This window comes from Salmo salar, chromosome 20, assembly GCF_965601325.2.
Source record: "Salmo salar chromosome 20, fSalSal1, whole genome shotgun sequence".
Lineage (NCBI taxonomy): Eukaryota > Metazoa > Chordata > Actinopteri > Salmoniformes > Salmonidae > Salmo > Salmo salar.
In genome coordinates this window covers 29,865,782-29,884,134 of record NC_138310.1, presented here as the reverse complement: position 1 = coordinate 29,884,134, position 18,353 = coordinate 29,865,782, and the positions used below count along the sequence as shown (strand labels likewise).

The 18,353-nt window shown below is 43.5% G+C and overlaps 1 protein-coding gene across 2 annotated transcripts; it reads left to right on the top strand.

Moving 5' to 3' along the window:
* The first annotated feature begins 428 nt into the window (after nt 1-428).
* LOC106580409 (protein unc-45 homolog B) lies at nt 429-17,896 on the top strand. Of its 2 annotated transcripts, none has more exons than XM_014161433.3 (20): nt 429-647; nt 1,445-1,615; nt 1,747-1,783; nt 1,956-2,131; nt 2,270-2,359; nt 2,989-3,156; nt 3,360-3,525; nt 3,735-3,905; nt 4,120-4,291; nt 4,544-4,844; nt 5,019-5,113; nt 6,949-7,090; nt 7,221-7,361; nt 7,627-7,754; nt 8,692-8,758; nt 9,209-9,322; nt 9,562-9,677; nt 9,971-10,088; nt 10,194-10,349; nt 17,044-17,896. In XM_014161433.3, exons 2-20 carry the CDS (start codon nt 1,445-1,447, stop codon nt 17,314-17,316), a joined length of 2,802 nt encoding a protein of 933 aa, XP_014016908.2. In that variant the 5' UTR covers nt 429-647; the 3' UTR covers nt 17,317-17,896. The 2 variants fall into 2 exon arrangements, with proteins under 2 accessions (XP_014016908.2, XP_014016907.2); XM_014161432.3 differs by lacking the exon at nt 429-647 and adding an exon at nt 801-944.
* Nucleotides 17,897-18,353: the final 457 nt, after the last annotated feature.

The following is an 18,353-nucleotide window of genomic DNA, read 5'->3' as shown; positions in this document are numbered from 1 at the left end:
CACACACACAAGCACGAGAGAGCTTTCTCTTTCTAGAAGCTGCCAGCTCGTTCTGTGTGTTCCTACAGCTGTCAGTGGCTGCCAGACCCCCCCACTCCACCCAACCCGCCCCACACTTCACTAGAGCTGTAGAGGCATTTGCTGGTGAGTTCTCAGCTGTCATCGAACCTATTCCTTAAATAGACCATATCAGGAACAGACCATGTTTCAAGGGGGTTACCTATGTCATTATGTACAAATAGAGAACAAAAAGAGGAACTACTATGCAGTTATTCTAAAGATTCTCCATTGGAATGTTGTCATAAAAGCAATGAGGCATTGTAACAAACCCAAACCAATGCTAAATGTGGGAATTCAGTGTAGAGTTTTCCCAGCAAGTGTCTGTTCTGTTGAGAGTAGACCCCCATCCCGTATTTAAAATATATCCACCCTGGTTCTGGCCCACCTCATTGAGATTCAGTATAAATTGAAATTGTGACGGAGGGGGAGTTGCATTACTACAAAAAAAGTTGACAGCGCAACAATCAGGCAGTGAAGCTCAACACTAGACAACCCAAGCAAGAGAAGAGAAGAGAAGAGAAGAGAAGAGAAGAGAAGAGAAGAGAAGAGAAGAGAAGAGAGGAGACGACAATCACACAATCCTAAAGGTACCGTATGGCTATAAGGGACACATGCCTTGAGTGTACAAGGTCTTGAGTGACATGCTTTCCTGCCAGGGGCTCTCAGGCCAGGGGAGAGGGGCATGGTGAGTGTCTATCAGGAGGGTGGAGTGGCAGGGAGCTGTCTGTCCATTCGGATGGTCGTATCAGTGGTAAGGCCCCCACTGGGGTGCAGAATGATGCCCAAATAAGGCATGAGGGGAGGCCATTTCAAGTTAGAGATCACATGTGCTGGGCCATTTGCTAAAGGGACTTGGGTCAGAAGGAGACATTATAGTGAAAATGGTAAGTAGAGTAACAGTTTTTCATAGAATGTTATATTTTCTGTCATTTGTTTGTCATTTGTAGGAAATGTGGTACATCGTTCATGCTGACTTAAAGTTTGAGTCATGCTGTGAATATATTTATTTTGCTGAATTCACAATGAATGGAAACCTTGTCATAATGATCATGTTTTAGCTGGCATTTTTCTTGACTTGTTTCCTTTAAGTGGTTGTAAAGTTAAACAATCTACCAGGAACAGGGTTATATTTGGTAACATTATTATTCTTCCAGATTTAGAATGGGTTGCAATTTGTTCTAAAGTTCATTAATGTGTTATTAAGTATATATAGCCACTGTACATGCTCAATGTATAGTGTTAGAAGAGTAATGGAATATTCCAGAAACATGTGCTGTTTACTTTGTAAGTACCAGTGAAACCGAAACCTGAAGTAAACAAATCCAACTGAATTCTAACCAAGATATTTAGGATTTTGAGCTACAACTTCTCCTCTCCTCACCAGATGGGTGAGATGGCAGATCCAATCCAGTTTAAAGATGAGGGGAACAAGCATTTCCAAGCTGGTGAGGTGGACAAGGCCATTGAGTGTTACACTAAAGCCATCAAGTTGTGCACGGACAAAAAGGTTCTCGCCGTTGTCTACAGGAACAGATCAGCCTGTTTTCTGAAAAAGGTAAACACCTCACCTAAACCACAGGCCTTCATCAAGCAAAAACGGAATAGTTTTATAATTATTCATAATTATCCCTGGGTGTGATTTTCTGATCCGCTGATGTTTTTGAACGCTCTTTGTTTCCTTCTCAGGAAAGCTACACCAATGCAGCCTCCGATGCCTCCAAAGGTACGGTACTGTCTACCAAATGTTTAGTACATAAACAAGAATCAAAACACAGCCAGTCATGATTGTTGCTCACTCACTGTCACATAACATGACAAATAATGTATTATACTCATGCCACAGTGATATTTTCACTTCAACCCAGACACTTGTATACTTCTCTGCTCTCCGACAGCCATTGACGTGGATGCAGCAGACGTCAAAGCCCTGTTCCGGCGCTGCCAGGCTCTGGAGAAGCTGGGCAAGCTGGACATGGCCTTTAAAGACGTACAGAGGTGTTCCACCATTGAGCCCAAGAACAAGACCTTCCTGGAGACCCTCAGGAGGCTGGGGGCTGAGATCCAAGCCAAGGTCTGCTACCCTCTGGGACTGTTTAGACACAATCCATTGGTTTACTTACAGATGACTATGTGATTATAATATTTTATTGACTTATGAACTAGACATAAAAAACACATCTGATACTTCTCTCTCGCTCTCTGTCTACAGCTGAAGACAAGCTTTTCCACAGACTCACGGGTTCAGAACATGTTTGACATTCTGCTTGATGAGGAGATGGACAAGGACAAGAAGGAAATGGTTTGTATGACACCATAGTAGAGATCAGTTCCATTTTACATTTCCATTTTAGTCATTTAGCAGACGCTCTTATCCAGAGCGACTTACAGTAGTGAATGCATACATTTCATAAATTTTTTCTCTGTTTGATTCAACTGTAATTGTCATGTCCTGACCCTTGGAAGAGGTCATTTTCCATAGTAGAGTGGTAAGGGCGTGACAGGTGGTTGTTTTGGGTGGTTTTGGGTTTTCTGTTTATATGTGGGCTTTTTCTAGATTTCTATTTCTATGTTTTGTTTTCTATGATTTGGCCGGGTATGGTTTCCAATCAGAGGCAGGTGTCTATCGTTGTCTCTGATTGGAAGCCATACTTAGGCAGCCTGTTTTTCCTTTGGGTTTTGTGGGTAGTTGTTTTCCGTTTTGTTCATGTACCTGACGGAACTGTTGGCTGTCGTTTTGTTATTTTTTGTTTAAGTGTCGTCATTAAAAGAAATATGAGCACTTTACATGCTGCGCCTTGGTCTACTCATTTCGACCCATGTGACAGTAATAAGCATGATACTGTGGTCTTTAATATTTTTAAAGTCTGATATCAAATGCAATGTGTGTAACTTTAATGGCAATATGAATAATATTTTCTTCCCATGTAGGCTGCTAACAACCTGGTGGTTCTGGCCAGAGAAGAAGCTGGCGCAGAGAGAATCTTCCAGAACAATGGAGTGCCTCTGCTACTGGATTTGCTTGAGACCGGAAAAGTAGAGATGGTCCTGGCCGCTATCCGCACCTTCGCTGGAATGTGCACTGGACACAAATCTCGGGTGAGGGGCAGGGAACACAGAGAGGTGCATAAGAGGTTCTGTGAGAAGGGGATAAATGGGGAGCCAAACCTCAAGTACTTCTGATCCTCACAACTCCTGGTCCTTCTAGCCAGATACGGATCATTTTCAAAGTTTCTATTGTAATGTCTAGCAATAGTTCACTTTTGGACACTCAGTTGACCTGTATGTTTGTCTCTGAACAGGCCATGGCCATTATCCATCTGGTGGGCATAGACAAGTTGTGCAGCATCATGGCCGTCGACAACGAGGACATCGCCTTGGCAACCTGTGACCTGTTCCAGTGCATCAACGACTCCCTCACTGGAGGAGACCGGAGGATTTATGGGAAGGAGGAAGCTCTGGTTTTGGGTGAGACATCCACTCACATTCCTGATTTCCTAAGCTGTTTCAGTCAAAAGCCCTAAATGTATATACATTTATGTAGTTCTTTTTACCAAACTTGAATTGCCTCTGAATAGCATCAATCAGCTATATAAACAGATTTTGAAGGTCTCGTCATTCTAATCTTGTTTGTGTTTTATAAAACGGCGTCTGACACTTTCTCTGTTCCTCTGCAGATGCAAGCAAGGACTTGAAGAGCATCCTGATGGCCCTGCTGGAGATGGTTGCCAGTAAGAAGGTTTCAGGACATGGCAGAGACCAGGCTCTGAACCTGTTGACCAGAAACGTGCCTCGCAAGGACAAGAAAGACCCTGACCACTCCAAGAGCCTCTTTACTATCGACCACGGTGAGTGTGTTACTGTAGCTTTGACCATGATCTGTGACACTAAGTAGGCCTATGATATTGTTCTTCACTGTTTATGTCAGTTGTGGGTTTATGTCTTGTTCTTGAGAAACATTATTTTATGGTTTGTATTGAAAAATTAAATATGGAGTACTGAGAGTATCAACCTAATGTAGGAAAGTTGCCATTCATCTTGCTTTGTGACGACCCCCCCCAGGTCTGAAGAAGATCCTGAAGGTGTGTGGCCAGATACCTGACCTCCCAGACCAGCTGCCCATGACAGAGAACACTCAGCTCATTGCCAGCGTGCTCCTCGACAAGCTCTGGGACGACCTGCGCTGCGATCCCGAGAGAGACAACTATAGGGAAGTCTGTGACGAGTACATCAAGTGAGTTACACATTAGTAACATAACAGCAACATACGAGTACCATATCTAATGACAATAACATCATACAGACATTAAGAGATATGTGATGCACGCATACATCATGAGTAATGTTACAACAGGGGAAGTATCTAACAGCACTATAGATTTGACGGTGGGGATAAGTACTAAATTAACTGACTAACATTTATCCCTGACCTCCTCCCTCATCTAATCCTTAACCCCGCTCCACCTGACCATGTCCTGTTCCACAGAGGCAAGTTTGACCCCAACGACATGGACAGGAACATCCACGCCATCAATGCTCTGTCAGGCCTGCTGCAGGGCCCCTTCGAGGTGGGCAACCAGCTGGTGGGTCGCCAGGGCATCATGGAGATGATGGTGGCGCTGTGCGGCTCCGAGCGTGAGGTGGACCAGATGGTCGCCGTGGAAGCACTGATCCACTCCTCGACCAAGATGAGCCGCGCCTCCTTCATCATCACCAACGGTGTGTCGCTGCTCAAAGACATCTACAAGAAGACGAAGAACGATAAGATCAAAATCCGTGCACTGGTGGTGAGCGAGCTTTAGATTTCCATACTATGGAAAGATGGAATAGAATGGACATTTTTATTTTTTAGGGGTTCATTGATAGTTCATGTTTGAAAGCATTATATGGACTCTTCAGATGTATCTAACCTTACAAGTTCATGAACTCAATATTGTGTGTGTGTGGGTCCCTTTCCCCAGGGTCTGTGTAAGCTGGGCTCAGCAGGTGGAGATGACTATAGTATGAGGCAGTTTGCTGAAGGCTCCACTGAGAAACTGGCCAAGCAGTGTAGGAAGTAAGTGGTTTTGTGGCTCTGATTATGTACAGTGGCAAGAAAAAGTAAATTAACCCTTTGGAATTACCTGGATTTCTGCATAAATTGGTCATAAAATGGCATCTAAGTCACAACAATAGACAAACACAGTGCTTAAACTAATAACATACAAACAATGATGTCTTTTTTTAACACTGTAAACATTCAGTGTAGGGTGGAAAAAGTTTCTGAACCCTTGGATTTAATAATTGGTTGACCCTCCTTTGGCAGCAATAACCTCAACCAAACGTTTTCTGTATTTGCGGATCAGACCTGCACAACGATCAGGAGGAATTTTGGACCATTCCTCTTTACAATACTGTTTCAGTTCAGCAATATTCTTGGGATGTCTGCTGTGAACCGCTGTCTTGAGGTCATGCCACAGCATCTCAATCGGGTTGAGTTCAGGACTGACTGGGCCACTCCAGACAGCGACTTTTCTTCTGTTGAAGCCATTCTGTTGTTGATTTACTTCTGTGTTTTAGGTTGTTGTCTTGTTGCATCACTCAACTTCTGTTGAGCTTCAATTGGCAGACAGATAGCATAACATTCTCCTGCAAAATGTCTTGATAAACCTGGGAATTCATTTTTCCGTCATTGATAGCAAGCTGTCCAGGCCCTGAGACAGCAAAGCAGCCCCAAACTATGATGCTCCCTCCACCATACTTTACAGTTGGGATGAGGTTTTGATGTTGGTGTGCTGTGCCTTTTTTTGTCCACACATAATGTTGTGTGTTCCTTCCAAACAACTGAACTTTAGTTTAATCTGTCGACAGAATATTTTTGGAACATCCAGGTGCACTTTTGCGAACTTCAGAAGTGCAGCAATGTTTTTTTGGACAGCAGTGGCTTCTTCCATGGTGTCTTCCCATGAACACCGTTCTTGTTTAGTGTTTTACGTATCGTAGACTTACCAGAGATGTTAGCATATTCCAGAGACTTCTGTAAATCTTTAACTGACACTCTAGGATTCTTCTTAACCTTGCAGTCATCTTTGCAGGTCGGCCACTCCTAGGGAGAGTAGCAACAGTGCTGAATTTTTTCAATTTATAGACAATTTATAGACAATTTTTATAGACAATTTGACTGATGAACATCAAGGCTTTTAGAGATACTTTTGTAACCCTTTCCAGCTTTATGCAAGTCAACAATCCTTAATCTTAAATCTTCTGTGATCTCTTTTGTTCGAGGCATGGTTCACATCAGGCAATGCTTCTTGTGAATAGCAAACTAAAATGTTGTGAGTGTTTTTTATAGGGCAGGGTAGCTCTAAACATCGCCAATCTCGTCTCATTGATTGGACTCCAGGTTAGCTGACTCCTGACTCCAATTAGCTTTTGGAGAAGTCATTAGCCTAGGGGTTCACATACTTTTTCCAACCTACACTGTGAATGTTTAAAGTATGTATTCAATATAGACAAAAAATACAATAACTTGTGTGTTATTAGTTTAAGCAGACTGTATTCATCTATTGTTGTGATTTAGATGAAGATCAGATCAAATTTTATGACCAATTTATGCAGAAATCCAGGTAATTTCAAAGGGTTCACATACTTTTTCTTGCCACTGTAGCTGTTGTGTAACTTTTTGGTGTTAATGCTCATTGAAGCATTAATAGATAGACAGTCCATCACAGGCTCTTTTTCAAAAGTATTATAGACTAACAATATCAGGAGTAATAGATTGTGTACAGAGCTGTACCCTTATGTTCATTGTATTCCCTCAGAGTGATTTTGAAATAGTTTCCCATGATCATAATCTCAAGATGGAGGACCATTACCTGTTAGCCCTGTTAACACTCTTCCTGTGTGTGTCAGGTGGTTGTGTAACTCTGCCATGGACACGAGGACCAGGAAGTGGGCTATAGAAGGTTTGGCCTACTTAACCCAAGACGCTGATGTAAAGGATGACTTTGTTGAGGACGATCCTGCCATGAAAGCCATGTTTGACCTGGCCAAGGTAGGTACTGTATTATTGAAGACAGAGGATAGACACCACTCATAGCACATAACATGAGCATAGTGGCATGAAATATGCGACCTGGAGGAGAGTATTAAACTTCACTATTCCCTGTTTCCCTGTGACACAGTCTAAAGATAAGACCATCCTGTATGCTGTGGCCTGTACCCTGGTCAACTGCACCAACAGCTATGAGAAGAAAGACATCATGCCTGAGCTGGTTCAGCTGGCCAAGTTCTCCAAGCAGCACGTCCCTGAGCAGCACCCCAAGGTAAGATAAGAGAAAGACACAGGCCTCCCTCTGTCTGTCCGGCGGGCAGAACTGTACAACAAGTCATCCTTATGTCAGGACTGAACAGAACTAGTCACTCTAGTTCTGTCATTAAGCACTGTGAACTAAACTAGTATAAATTATATATAAATGTGACTATGCTGCTCTCCACTGTAAGCAAAGTGATATTTTTTATTGTGAGGCCCTAGGTACTGTGTATTATCTGAGGGAGGTACTGACAATACACACACTTCTCTGCCCTTAGGACAAGAAAGATTTCATCCAGAAGAGAGTGAAGAGGATGCTAAAGGGAGGGGTCATCTCAGCTCTCACTGTCATGGTGAAAGCTGACAACCTTCTCCTGACTGACCAGACTAAAGAGATGCTGGCAAGGTGAGCAACCTGGAACTGTACTAGGCTCGAGCATTTAGCTATGTCACAGACATTCTTATAAACTGAGTATACCAAACATTAGGAACAACTTCCTAATATTGAGTTGCACTTCCTTTTGCCCTCAGAATAGCCTCAAAGCGTTTCACAGGGATGCTGGCCCATGTTGACTCCAATGCTTCCCACAGTTGTGTCAAGTTGGATGGATGTCCTTTGGGTGGTGGACCATTCTTAATACACACAGGAAACTGTTGAGCGTGAAAAACCCAGCAGCGTTGCAGTTCTTGACACAAACTGTTCAAGGCACTTAAATCTTTTGTCTTGCCTATTCTCCCTCTGAATGGTACACATACACTATCCATGTCTCAATTGTCTCAAGGCTTAAAAAATCCTTCTTTAACCCGTCTCCTCTCCTTCATCTACACTGATTGAAGTGGATTTAACAAGTGACATCAATAAGGGATCATAGCTTTCACCTGGATTCACCTGGTCAGTCTATGTCATGGAAAGAGCAGGTATTCTTTATGTTGTGTATACTCAGTGTATATGCATATGTACTGATGTATGTATGCGTGTAACTGATAGATGCTACTGAATGTGAATGGAATATATGAGATTGGAAATGTAATAATTCAATGTATTTGTATATAGGCCTAGAGTAATGGGTGTCTCTGTTTCTCTGTGTTGTGTCAGCAGGACCTTTTTTGGTTATATTGTTCTTATTTTAAATGTGTGTAGTTCTGTCCTTGAGCTGTTCTTGTCTATTAATGTTCTGTATTATGTCATGTTTTGTGTGGACCCCAGGAAGAGTAGCCACTGCTTCAGCAACAGCTAATGGGGATCCTAATAAAATACTAATAGTTATCCAATCAGTACATGCAATTAGCAATACTGCAGAACAAATGAGATTCAAATAATTGTTATTTGCTTTGATATGCAGGGTGTTCCTTGCCTTGGCAGATGATCCCAAAGACCGTGGCACTATTTGCGCCCATGGAGGGGGCAAGGTGAGTGACAGACATAACAAGATTTTCCATTCTAGTATAATAAACAGTCTAAATTTACATTTGATTTATTACCTTTATTTAACCAGTAGTTTTCTGACTCTATAGAGAAAACGTTATCTTTTCAAAACAACTGAGGTGTCATAGTTAAAACTAAACTGTGGTTCGAGCATGGATCAGTCGTAGTCGCATGTAGGCTAGAGCAGGGGTAGGCAGTCCTGGAGTGCTGCAGGCACGTCATGTTTTTAATTTAACCAAGCTGGAAGACCAGGTGTGTTGAATAAATTAGCTCAGTTGGTCTGGCATGGTGAATAGATCGGACAATATCCTGCAATACCTGCATCACTCAGGAACAGGGTTGCCTACCCCTGGGCTAGAGTATGTTATAATGTCACAGTAAAAGTTGAAGGTGTGTGTGTCTGAACCTCTGATCTCTTGCTGTGTGATCCCCAGGCTCTGATCCCATTGGCTCTGGAGGGATCAGCTATAGGGAAAATAAGGGCCGCACACGCCCTGGCCAAGATTGCTGCTGTCTCCAACCCAGAGATTGCTTTCCCCGGAGAGAGGGTAAGAACCTGTCTGACCACTTCATGTCACATGGGAGAAAGGGTGTGGGCTGGTTTGGGGAAGGGAATTGACTCATACGTATTTTAGTTGTCTTGCATTCAGTAAAACACATACTTTTTCAACTCAACTTTATTCTTCTTTCTCTGTCCTTCATATCCTTTTTTACTATGTCCCTCTCTTTTGGCTTCCTCTCTTTTACCCTCCCTCCCTCACCATGCCTTGTCATCTCTCTCTGACAGATCTATGAGGTGGTGCGTCCTCTGGTCAGCCTGTTGCACCCCGAGAGAGATGGGGTGCAGAACTACGAGGCACTTCTGAGTCTCACCAATTTGGCTGGTCTCAACGACAAACTGAGGTGAGGCCTGTTAGTTTACCAACCACAGCACAGTATATATAACCCAACAAAACACCAGACTATTTCAGATTAATTACACAATTCAACAATACATTTAAGGTAATAGAGAGGTGTGTGGGTGTGTGTTTCTTCATATGCCACTAAACAGGAAACAGCCATGGGCTAAGATATGCTCTGGGGACTTTCCAGAGTTAATTTTGTTTGTTTTTCACTGTTGCTGCCAGACCGTTTCGAGTGGAGATGAGATGGTTGCCTGATTCATTAACTCTTTCTTCCCATCCTCCGTGGCACAGAGTGAAGATCCTGAAAGAGAAGGCTCTCCCGGAGATTGAGCAGTACATGTTTGAGGACCATGACCATATCAGACAGGCAGCCACAGAGTGTATGTGCAACCTGGTGACGTGCAAAGAGGTAAGAGGGCACCCATCACTCTTAAGAACATTGTCATCACATACTGTGTGCGTGTGTGACAAACTTGTCACCCAGTGTAACATCATCGTTGTGTGTGTATTCCAGGTGCAGGATCGGTACCTGGAGGATGGGAATGATAGGCTGAAGCTGCTGGTGCTGATGTGTGTTGAGGACAATGAAAAGCTCCAGAGAGCTGCAGCTGGAGGCCTGGCCATGCTTACTGCTGCCCAGAAGAAGCTGTGCACCAAGATGACCCTGGTGGTACGTCTTGTCTGGTTGCATTCACACTACACTCACCTTGGGGTGACCCAAGGGCAGTTCCTTTGCAAAGATCCTAACTGAATTGAACTGCCCAGCTGTCCAAATCAATCACAACAATGAATCATCACAACACTGATTATAGTTATATATATTACCTGATTAATATGTATTATCACAAGACTGAATATAGTTATTTTTTACTTAATCAAAACCAGTGGAGGCTGCTGAGGGGAGGACGGCTCATAATAATGGCTGGAACGGAGCAAATGGAATGGCATCATACATGGAAACTATGTATTTGATACCGTTCCATTCATTCCGCTCCTCCCCAATTAAGGTGCCACCAACCTCCTGTGATCAATACAGTATGTATCATCACAACACTGAATATAGTTATATATTACCTCATCAGTATGTATCATCACAACACTGAATATACACTCAATGGACAGTTGATTAGATAGACCATCTAGTACCAGGTCGGACCCCCTTTGCCTCCAGAACAGCATGAATTCTTCATTGCTCAATTGGTATCAAGGGACTTAATGTGTGCCAGGACAACATTCCCCACACCATTACACCCCCGCCACAAGCCTGTACTGTTGACACCAGGCAGGCTGGGTCCATGGACTCATGCTGCTTATGCCAAATCCTGACTCTGCCATCAGCATGACGCAACAGGAACTGGTATTCGTTGGACAAGGCAATGTTTTTCCACTCCTCAGTTGTCCAGTGTTGGGAATCTGCCTTCCACCGGAGCCATTTGAAAAAAAAATTAGCTGATAGGAGTGGAACCTGGTGTGGTCATCTGCTGCAATAGCCCGTCCCTGATAAGGATCGATGAGTTGTGTGTTCTGAGATGTCCACCACTGTGCTGAGCCGTTAATTGTCTGTTTGTGGCAAGTGTATGATTCTTGCCATTCTTTTTCGACCTCATCAATGAGCCGTTTTAGCCCACAGGACTGCCGCTGACTGCATGTTTTTAGTTTGTTGTACCATTCTCTGTAAACCTTAGGCACTGTCGTGCGTGAAAATCCCAGGAAGGGGGGCCATTTCTGAGATACTGGCTCCGGCGCGCCTGGCACCGACGATCATACCACGCTCAGTCGCTTAGGTCACTTGTTTTGCACATTCTAACGTTCAATCGAACAGTAACAATGCCTCGATGCTTGCCTACCTGCTTTATATAGGTTTCCACGGCCACGTGACTCACTGTCTGTAGGAGCAATCCATTTTTGTGAATGGTCTGGTGTATTTAATAAACTGGCCACTAAGTACTTAATCAAATCAAAATAAAATGTTATTCGTCACATGCTTCCTAAACAACAGATATGTACTAACAGTGAAATGCTTACAGGCCCTTCCCAACAATGCAGAGAGAAAGAAAATAAATAAGTTATAGAAAAGTAAAACACGTAATAAAAGATAAACAATGAGTAATGATGACTTGGCCATATACCAAGGTACCAGCACTGAGTTGATGTTGAGGGGTACAATGTAATTGAGGTAGATATGTACATAAACTCAGCAAAAAAAGAAATGTCCTCTTACTGTCAACTGAGTTTATTTTCAGCAAACTTAACATGTGTAAATATTTGTATGAGCATAACAAGACTCAGCAACTGAGACATAAACTGAACAAGTTCCACAGACATCTAACTAACAGAAATTGAATAATGTGTCCCTGAACAAAGGGGGGGTTCAAAATCAAAAGTAACAGTTAGTATCTGGTGTGGCCACCAGCTGCATTAAGTACTGCAGTGCATCTCCTCCTCATGGACTGCACCAGATTTGCCAGTTCTTGCTGTGAGATGTTACCCCACTCTTCCACCAAGGCAACTACAAGTTCCCGGACATTTCTGGGGGGAATGGAGCTCTGGTGGACCATTCTTGATACACACGGAAACTGCTGAGCGTGAACAATCCAGCAGCATTGCAGTTCTTGACACAAAGTTATGCGCCTGGGACCTACTACCATACCCTGTTCAAAGGCACTAAAATATTTTGTCTTGCCAATTCACCCTATTTTTTTATATGTTTTTTATTTCACCTTTATTTAATCAGGAAGGCCAGTTGAGAACAAGTTCTCATTTACAACTGTGACCTGGCCTAGATAAAGCAAAGCAGTGCGACATAAACAACAACAAAGTTACACATGGAATAAACAAGCGTTCAGTCAATAACACAATAGAAAATAAAGGTCTTTAATACAGTGTGTGCAAATGACGTGAGGAGGTAAGGCAATAAATAGGCCATAGTAGAGAAGTAATTATAATTTAGCAAATTAACACTGGAGCGATAGATGTGCAGATGATGATGTGCGAGTACAAATACTGGTGTGCAAAAGAGCAGAAAAGCAAATAAAAACAATATGGGGATGAGGTAGGTAGATTGGACGAGCTATTTACAGATGGGCTATGTACAGCAGCAGCGATCGGTTAGCTGCTCAGATAGCTGATGTTTAAAGTTAGTGAGGGAAATATAAGTCTCTAGCTTCAGCGATTTTTGCAATTCATTACAGTTATTGGCAGCATAGAACTGGAAGGAAAGGTCGGCCAAAGGAGGTGTTGGCTTTGGGGATGACCAGTGAGATATACCTGCTGGAGCGCGTGCTACGGGTGGGTGTTGTTATCGTGACCAGTGAGCTGAGATAAGGCAGAGCTTTACCTGGCAAAGACTTATAGATGACCTGGAGTCAGTGGGTCTGGCGACGAATATGAAGCGAGGGCCAGCCAACGAGAGCATACAGGTCGCAGTGGTTGGTGGTATATGGGGCTTTGGTGACAAAACAGATGGCACTGTGATAGACTGCATCCAGTTTGCTGAGTAGAGTGTTGGAGGCTATTTTGTAAATGACATCGCTGAAGTCAAGGATTGGTAGGATAGTCAGTTTTACTAGGGTATGTTTGGCGGCTTGAGTGAAGGAGACTTTGTTGCGAAATAGAAAGCCGATTTAATTTTGGATTGGAGATGTTTAATATGAGTCTTGAAGGAGAGTTTACAGTCTAGCCTGACACCTAGGTATTTGTAGTTGTCCACATATTCTAAGTCAGAACTGTCCAGAGTAGTGATGCTAGTCGGGCGGGCGGGTGCGGGAAGCGAATGGTTGAAAAGCATGCATTTAGATTTACTGGCGTTTAAGAGCAGTTGGAGGCCACGGAAGGAGTGTTGTATGGCATTGAAGCTCATTTGGAGGTTTGTTAACACAGTGTCCAAAGAAGGGCCAGAAGTATACAGAATGGTGTCGTCTGCGTAGAGGTGGATCAGGGAATCGCCCGCAGCAAGAGCGACATCGTTGATATATACAGAGAAAAGAGTCGGCCCGAGAATTGAACCCTGTGGTACCCCCATAGAGACTGCCAGAGGTCCGGACAACAGGCCCTCTAATTTGACACACTGAACTCTGTCTGAGAAGTAGTTGGTGAACCAGGCGAGGCAGTCATTTGAGAAACAAAGGCTGTTGAGTCTGCTGATAAGAATACGGTGAATGACAGAGTCGAAAGCCTTGGCCAGGTTTATGAAGACGGCTGCACAGTACAATCTTTTATCGACGGCGGTTATGATATATATCGTTTAGGACCTTGAGCGTGGCTGAGGTGCACCCGAGACCAGCTCAGAAACCGGATTGCACAGCGGAGATGGTACGGTGGGATTCGAAATGGTCAGTGATCTGTTTATTAACTTGGCTTTCGAAGACTTTAGAAAGGCAGGGCAGGATGGATATACAGTGGGGGGAAAAAGTATTTAGTCAGCCACCAATTGTGCAAGTTCTCCCACTTTAAAAGATGAGAGAGGCCTGTAATTTTCATCATAGGTACACTTCAACGATGACAGACAAAATGAGAAAATAAATCCAGAAAATCACATTGTAGGATTTTTTATGAATTTATTTGCAAATTATGGTGGAAAATAAGTATTTGGTCAATAACAAAAGTCTATCTCAATACTTTGTTATATACCCTTTGTTGGCAATGACACAGGTCAAACGTTTTCTGTAAGTCTTCACAAGGTTTTCACACACTGTTGCTGGTATTTTGGCCCATTCCGCCATGCAGATCTCCTCTAGAGCAGTGATGTTTTGGGGCTGTCGCTGGACAACACTGACTTTCAACTCCCTCCAAAGATTTTCTATGGGGTTGAGATCTGGAGACTGGCTAGGCCACTCCAGGACCTTGAAATGCTTCTTGCGAAGCCACTCCTTTGTTGCCCGGGCGGTGTGTTTGGGATCATTGTCATGCTGAAAGACCCAGCCATGTTTCATCTTCAATGCCCTTGCTGATGGAAGGAGGTTTTCACTCAAAATCTCACGATACATGGCCCCACTCATTCTTTCCTTTACACGGATCAGTCGTCCTGGTCCCTTTGCAGAAAAACAGCCACAAAGCATGATGTTTCCACCCCCATGCTTCACAGTAGGTATGGTGTTCTTTGGATGCAACTCAGCATTCTTTGTCCTCCAAACACGACGAGTTGAGTTTTTACCAAAAAGTTCTATTTTGGTTTCATCTGACCATATGACATTCTCCCAATCCTCTTCTGGATCATCCAAATGCTCTCTAGCAAACTTCAGACGGGCCTGGACATGTACTGGCTTAAGCAGGGGGACACGTCTGGCACTGCAGGATTTGAGTCCCTGGCGGCGTAGTGTGTTACTGATGGTAGGCTTTGTTACTTTGGTCCCAGCTCTCTGCAGGTCATTCACTAGGTCCCCCCGTGTGGTTCTGGGATTTTTGCTCACCGTTCTTGTGATAATTTTGACCCCTCGGGGTGAGATCTTTCGTGGAGCCCCAGATCGAGGGAGATTATCAGTGGTCTTGTATGTCTTCCATTTCCTAATAATTGCTCCCACAGTTGATTTCTTCAAACCAAGCTGCTTACCTATTGCAGATGCAGTCTTCCCAGCCTGGTGCAGGTCTACAATTTTGTTTCTGGTGTCCTTTGACAGCTCTTTGGTCTTGGCCATAGTGGAGTTTGGAGTGTGACTGTTTGAGGTTGTGGACAGGTGTCTTTTATACTGATAACAAGTTCAAACAGGTGCCATTAATACAGGTAACGAGTAGAGGACAGAGGAGCCTCTTAAAGAAGAAGTTACAGGTCTGTGAGACCCAGAAATCTTGCTTGTTTGTAGGTGACCAAATACTTATTTTCCACCATAATTTGCAAATAAATTAATAAAAAATCCTACAATGTGATTTTCTGGATTTTTTTCTAATTTTGTCTGTCATAGCTGACGTGTACCTATGATGAAAATTACAGGCCTCTCTCATCTTTTTAAGTGGGAGAACTTGCACAATTGGTGGCTGACTAAATACTTTTTTCCCCCACTGTAGGTCTATAACAGTTTGGGTCTAGAGAGTCACCTCCTTTGAAGAGGGGGATGACCGCGGCAGCTTTCCAATCTTTAGTTATCTCGGATGATACGAAAGAGAGGTTGAACAGACTGGTACTAGGGGTTGCAACAATGGCGGCGGATAATTTTAGAAAGAGAGGGTTCAGATTGTCTAGCCCAGCTGATTTGTACCGGTCCAGGTTTTGCAGCTCTTTCAGAACATCTGCTATCTGGATTTGGATGAAGGAGAAGCTGGGGAGGCTTGGGTAAGTATCTGCGGGGGGTGCGGAGCTGTTGGCCAGGGTTGGGGTAGCCAGGAGGAAAGCATGGCCAGCCGTAGAGAAATGCTTATTGACATTCTCGATTATTGTGGATTTATCAGTGGTGACAGTGTTACCTAGCCTCAGTGCAATGGGCAGCTGGGAGGAGGTGCTCTTGTTCTCCATGGACTTTACAGTGTCCCAAAACGTTTTGGAGTTAGAGCTACAGGATGCAAATTTCTGTTTGAAAAAGCTTTGCTTTCCTGACTGACTGCGTGTATTGGTTCCTGACTTCCCTGAAAAGTTGCATATCACGGGGACTATTCAATGCTATTGCAGTCTGCCACAGGATGTTTTTGTGCTGGTCGAGGGCAGTCAGGTCTGGAGTGAACCAAGGGCTATATCTGTTATTAGTTTTACATTTTTTGAAAGGGGCATGCTTATTTAAGATGGTGAGGAAACTACTTTTAAAGAACGACCAGGCATCCTCTACTGACGGGATGAGGTCAATATCCTTCCAGGATACACGGGCCAGGTCGATTAGGAAGGCCTGCTCGCAGAAGTGTTTTAGGAAGCGTTTGACAGTGATGAGGGGTGGTCGTTTGACCGCGGACCCATAGCGGATGCAGGCAATGAGGCAGTGATTGCTGAGATCCTGATTGAAAACAGCAGAGGTGTATTTGGAGGGCAAGTTGGTCAGGATAATATCTATGAGGGTGGCCATGTTTACGGATTTAGGGTTGTACCTGGTGGGTTACTTGATAATTTCTGTGAGATTGAGAGAATCTAGCTTCACCTCTGAATGGCACAAATACACAATCCGTGTCTCAATTGTCTCAAGGTTTAAAAATAATTTTTTAACCTGTCTCCTCCCCTTCATCTACAGTAATTTAAGTGGATTTAACAAGTGACCTCAATAAGGGATCATAGCGTTCACCTGCATTCACCTAGTCAGTCTCTGTTCTTAATGTTTTATACACTCAGTGTATATTACTTAATCAATATGTATCATCATTGAGGCCTCATCCACTTCATTAGTTGTCAGATGTAAAGCGCATGTAATCATTAGACTGAGTGACCAATATTTTCTCGGTTCTCTCCACAGACGTTGCAGTGGATGGAGATCCTTCAGAGGCTGATTCTCCATGATCAGCCCCAGATCCAGCACAGAGGCCTTGTGATCGTGTACAACATGCTGAACTCGGACGACAATGAGCTGGCCAAGAAGCTGATGGAGAGCGAGATCCTGGAGATCCTGACAGTGATTGGCAAAGCAATGGACAACCCGAAGAGGCAGATTGTGATCGATGTGGCACGCACCTGCCTGGTCAAGGCCATGGACCTCGGCCTCATCAAGCCCTTCACAACCCCATCATAAAGCAGTGTATCTCAACTTCTCAACCAAGGTTTGGGAACCAGGGAAGGGCATGCAAACGTGTTTCTCCTCCTTCATGGACTACTTAAATCTAAACTAGAACATGAGAACTGGTTAAATCTGCTGCTGGAAAGGTCAGTAACATCCTAAGTACTGGTGCTGGTCCACGGAAGGGTTGAGAGGGAGGCAGGGAGATGAGATTGTTCCACATAACGGTTAGCCTGGTCTGAGATCTGCATTTAGCCAACCCCTCTGACTATCATTGATTTGTTGGACATACCCAAACATAGTCCAAGGAATTGGCTAAAGCACACAGATGTGGTCGCAGATTGTCTGAGGTGGGTGGGGGGAGGGCGCAACAGAGATAAAGCAGGGTCTGAAATAAAGAACTGAATCTGAATAAGGACTAATGCCTTTATGATAATTAGATCTGTACGTTTGTATTCTGTTTATTTGTTTGGAGATTGTTTTAAACCAATATAAGCTTTTACAGCTGGATGATGTTTGATGCTGTTTTAGCACATTTCCGTTTAGTTATTTATATTTTACTCAATGATAAATAAATTGACTTTTGGAAAATAAATGTTGTAATATAGTTTAACACTTTTTATATGTTATTATAATAGTAATTGTCGACAGTCACATGGGGTTTATAGCACCTAGATCATTGGTCTGGCTTCAGCAGATACCCCTCAAAGAACGTTGGTCTGTGTGATTTAGTCAATGAGATTTGGTTCACAGATCGTCTCTCAGCTTTGCGACATATGTTATCTATTTGTTCACAATGGGTGCGTTCAGTTTGCCTCAGCGTTCGCTACGTTGCGTGACGATTTGTACTGAACGACACGTTTCTCCAAAACGGTGCGCGCCGTTCTTCAGCCTTTGAGGTATGTTTTCTCCCATTTGTTGAGTGTGGCGAGTTGTGGCCTGATAAATACGGGTGTGACCAATACCAAAACTCATGCAGCACAGTACATCCAATGAGCACACTATCTGGCAGTGGTGGAAAACGTACCCAATTGTTATACTTGAGTAAAAGT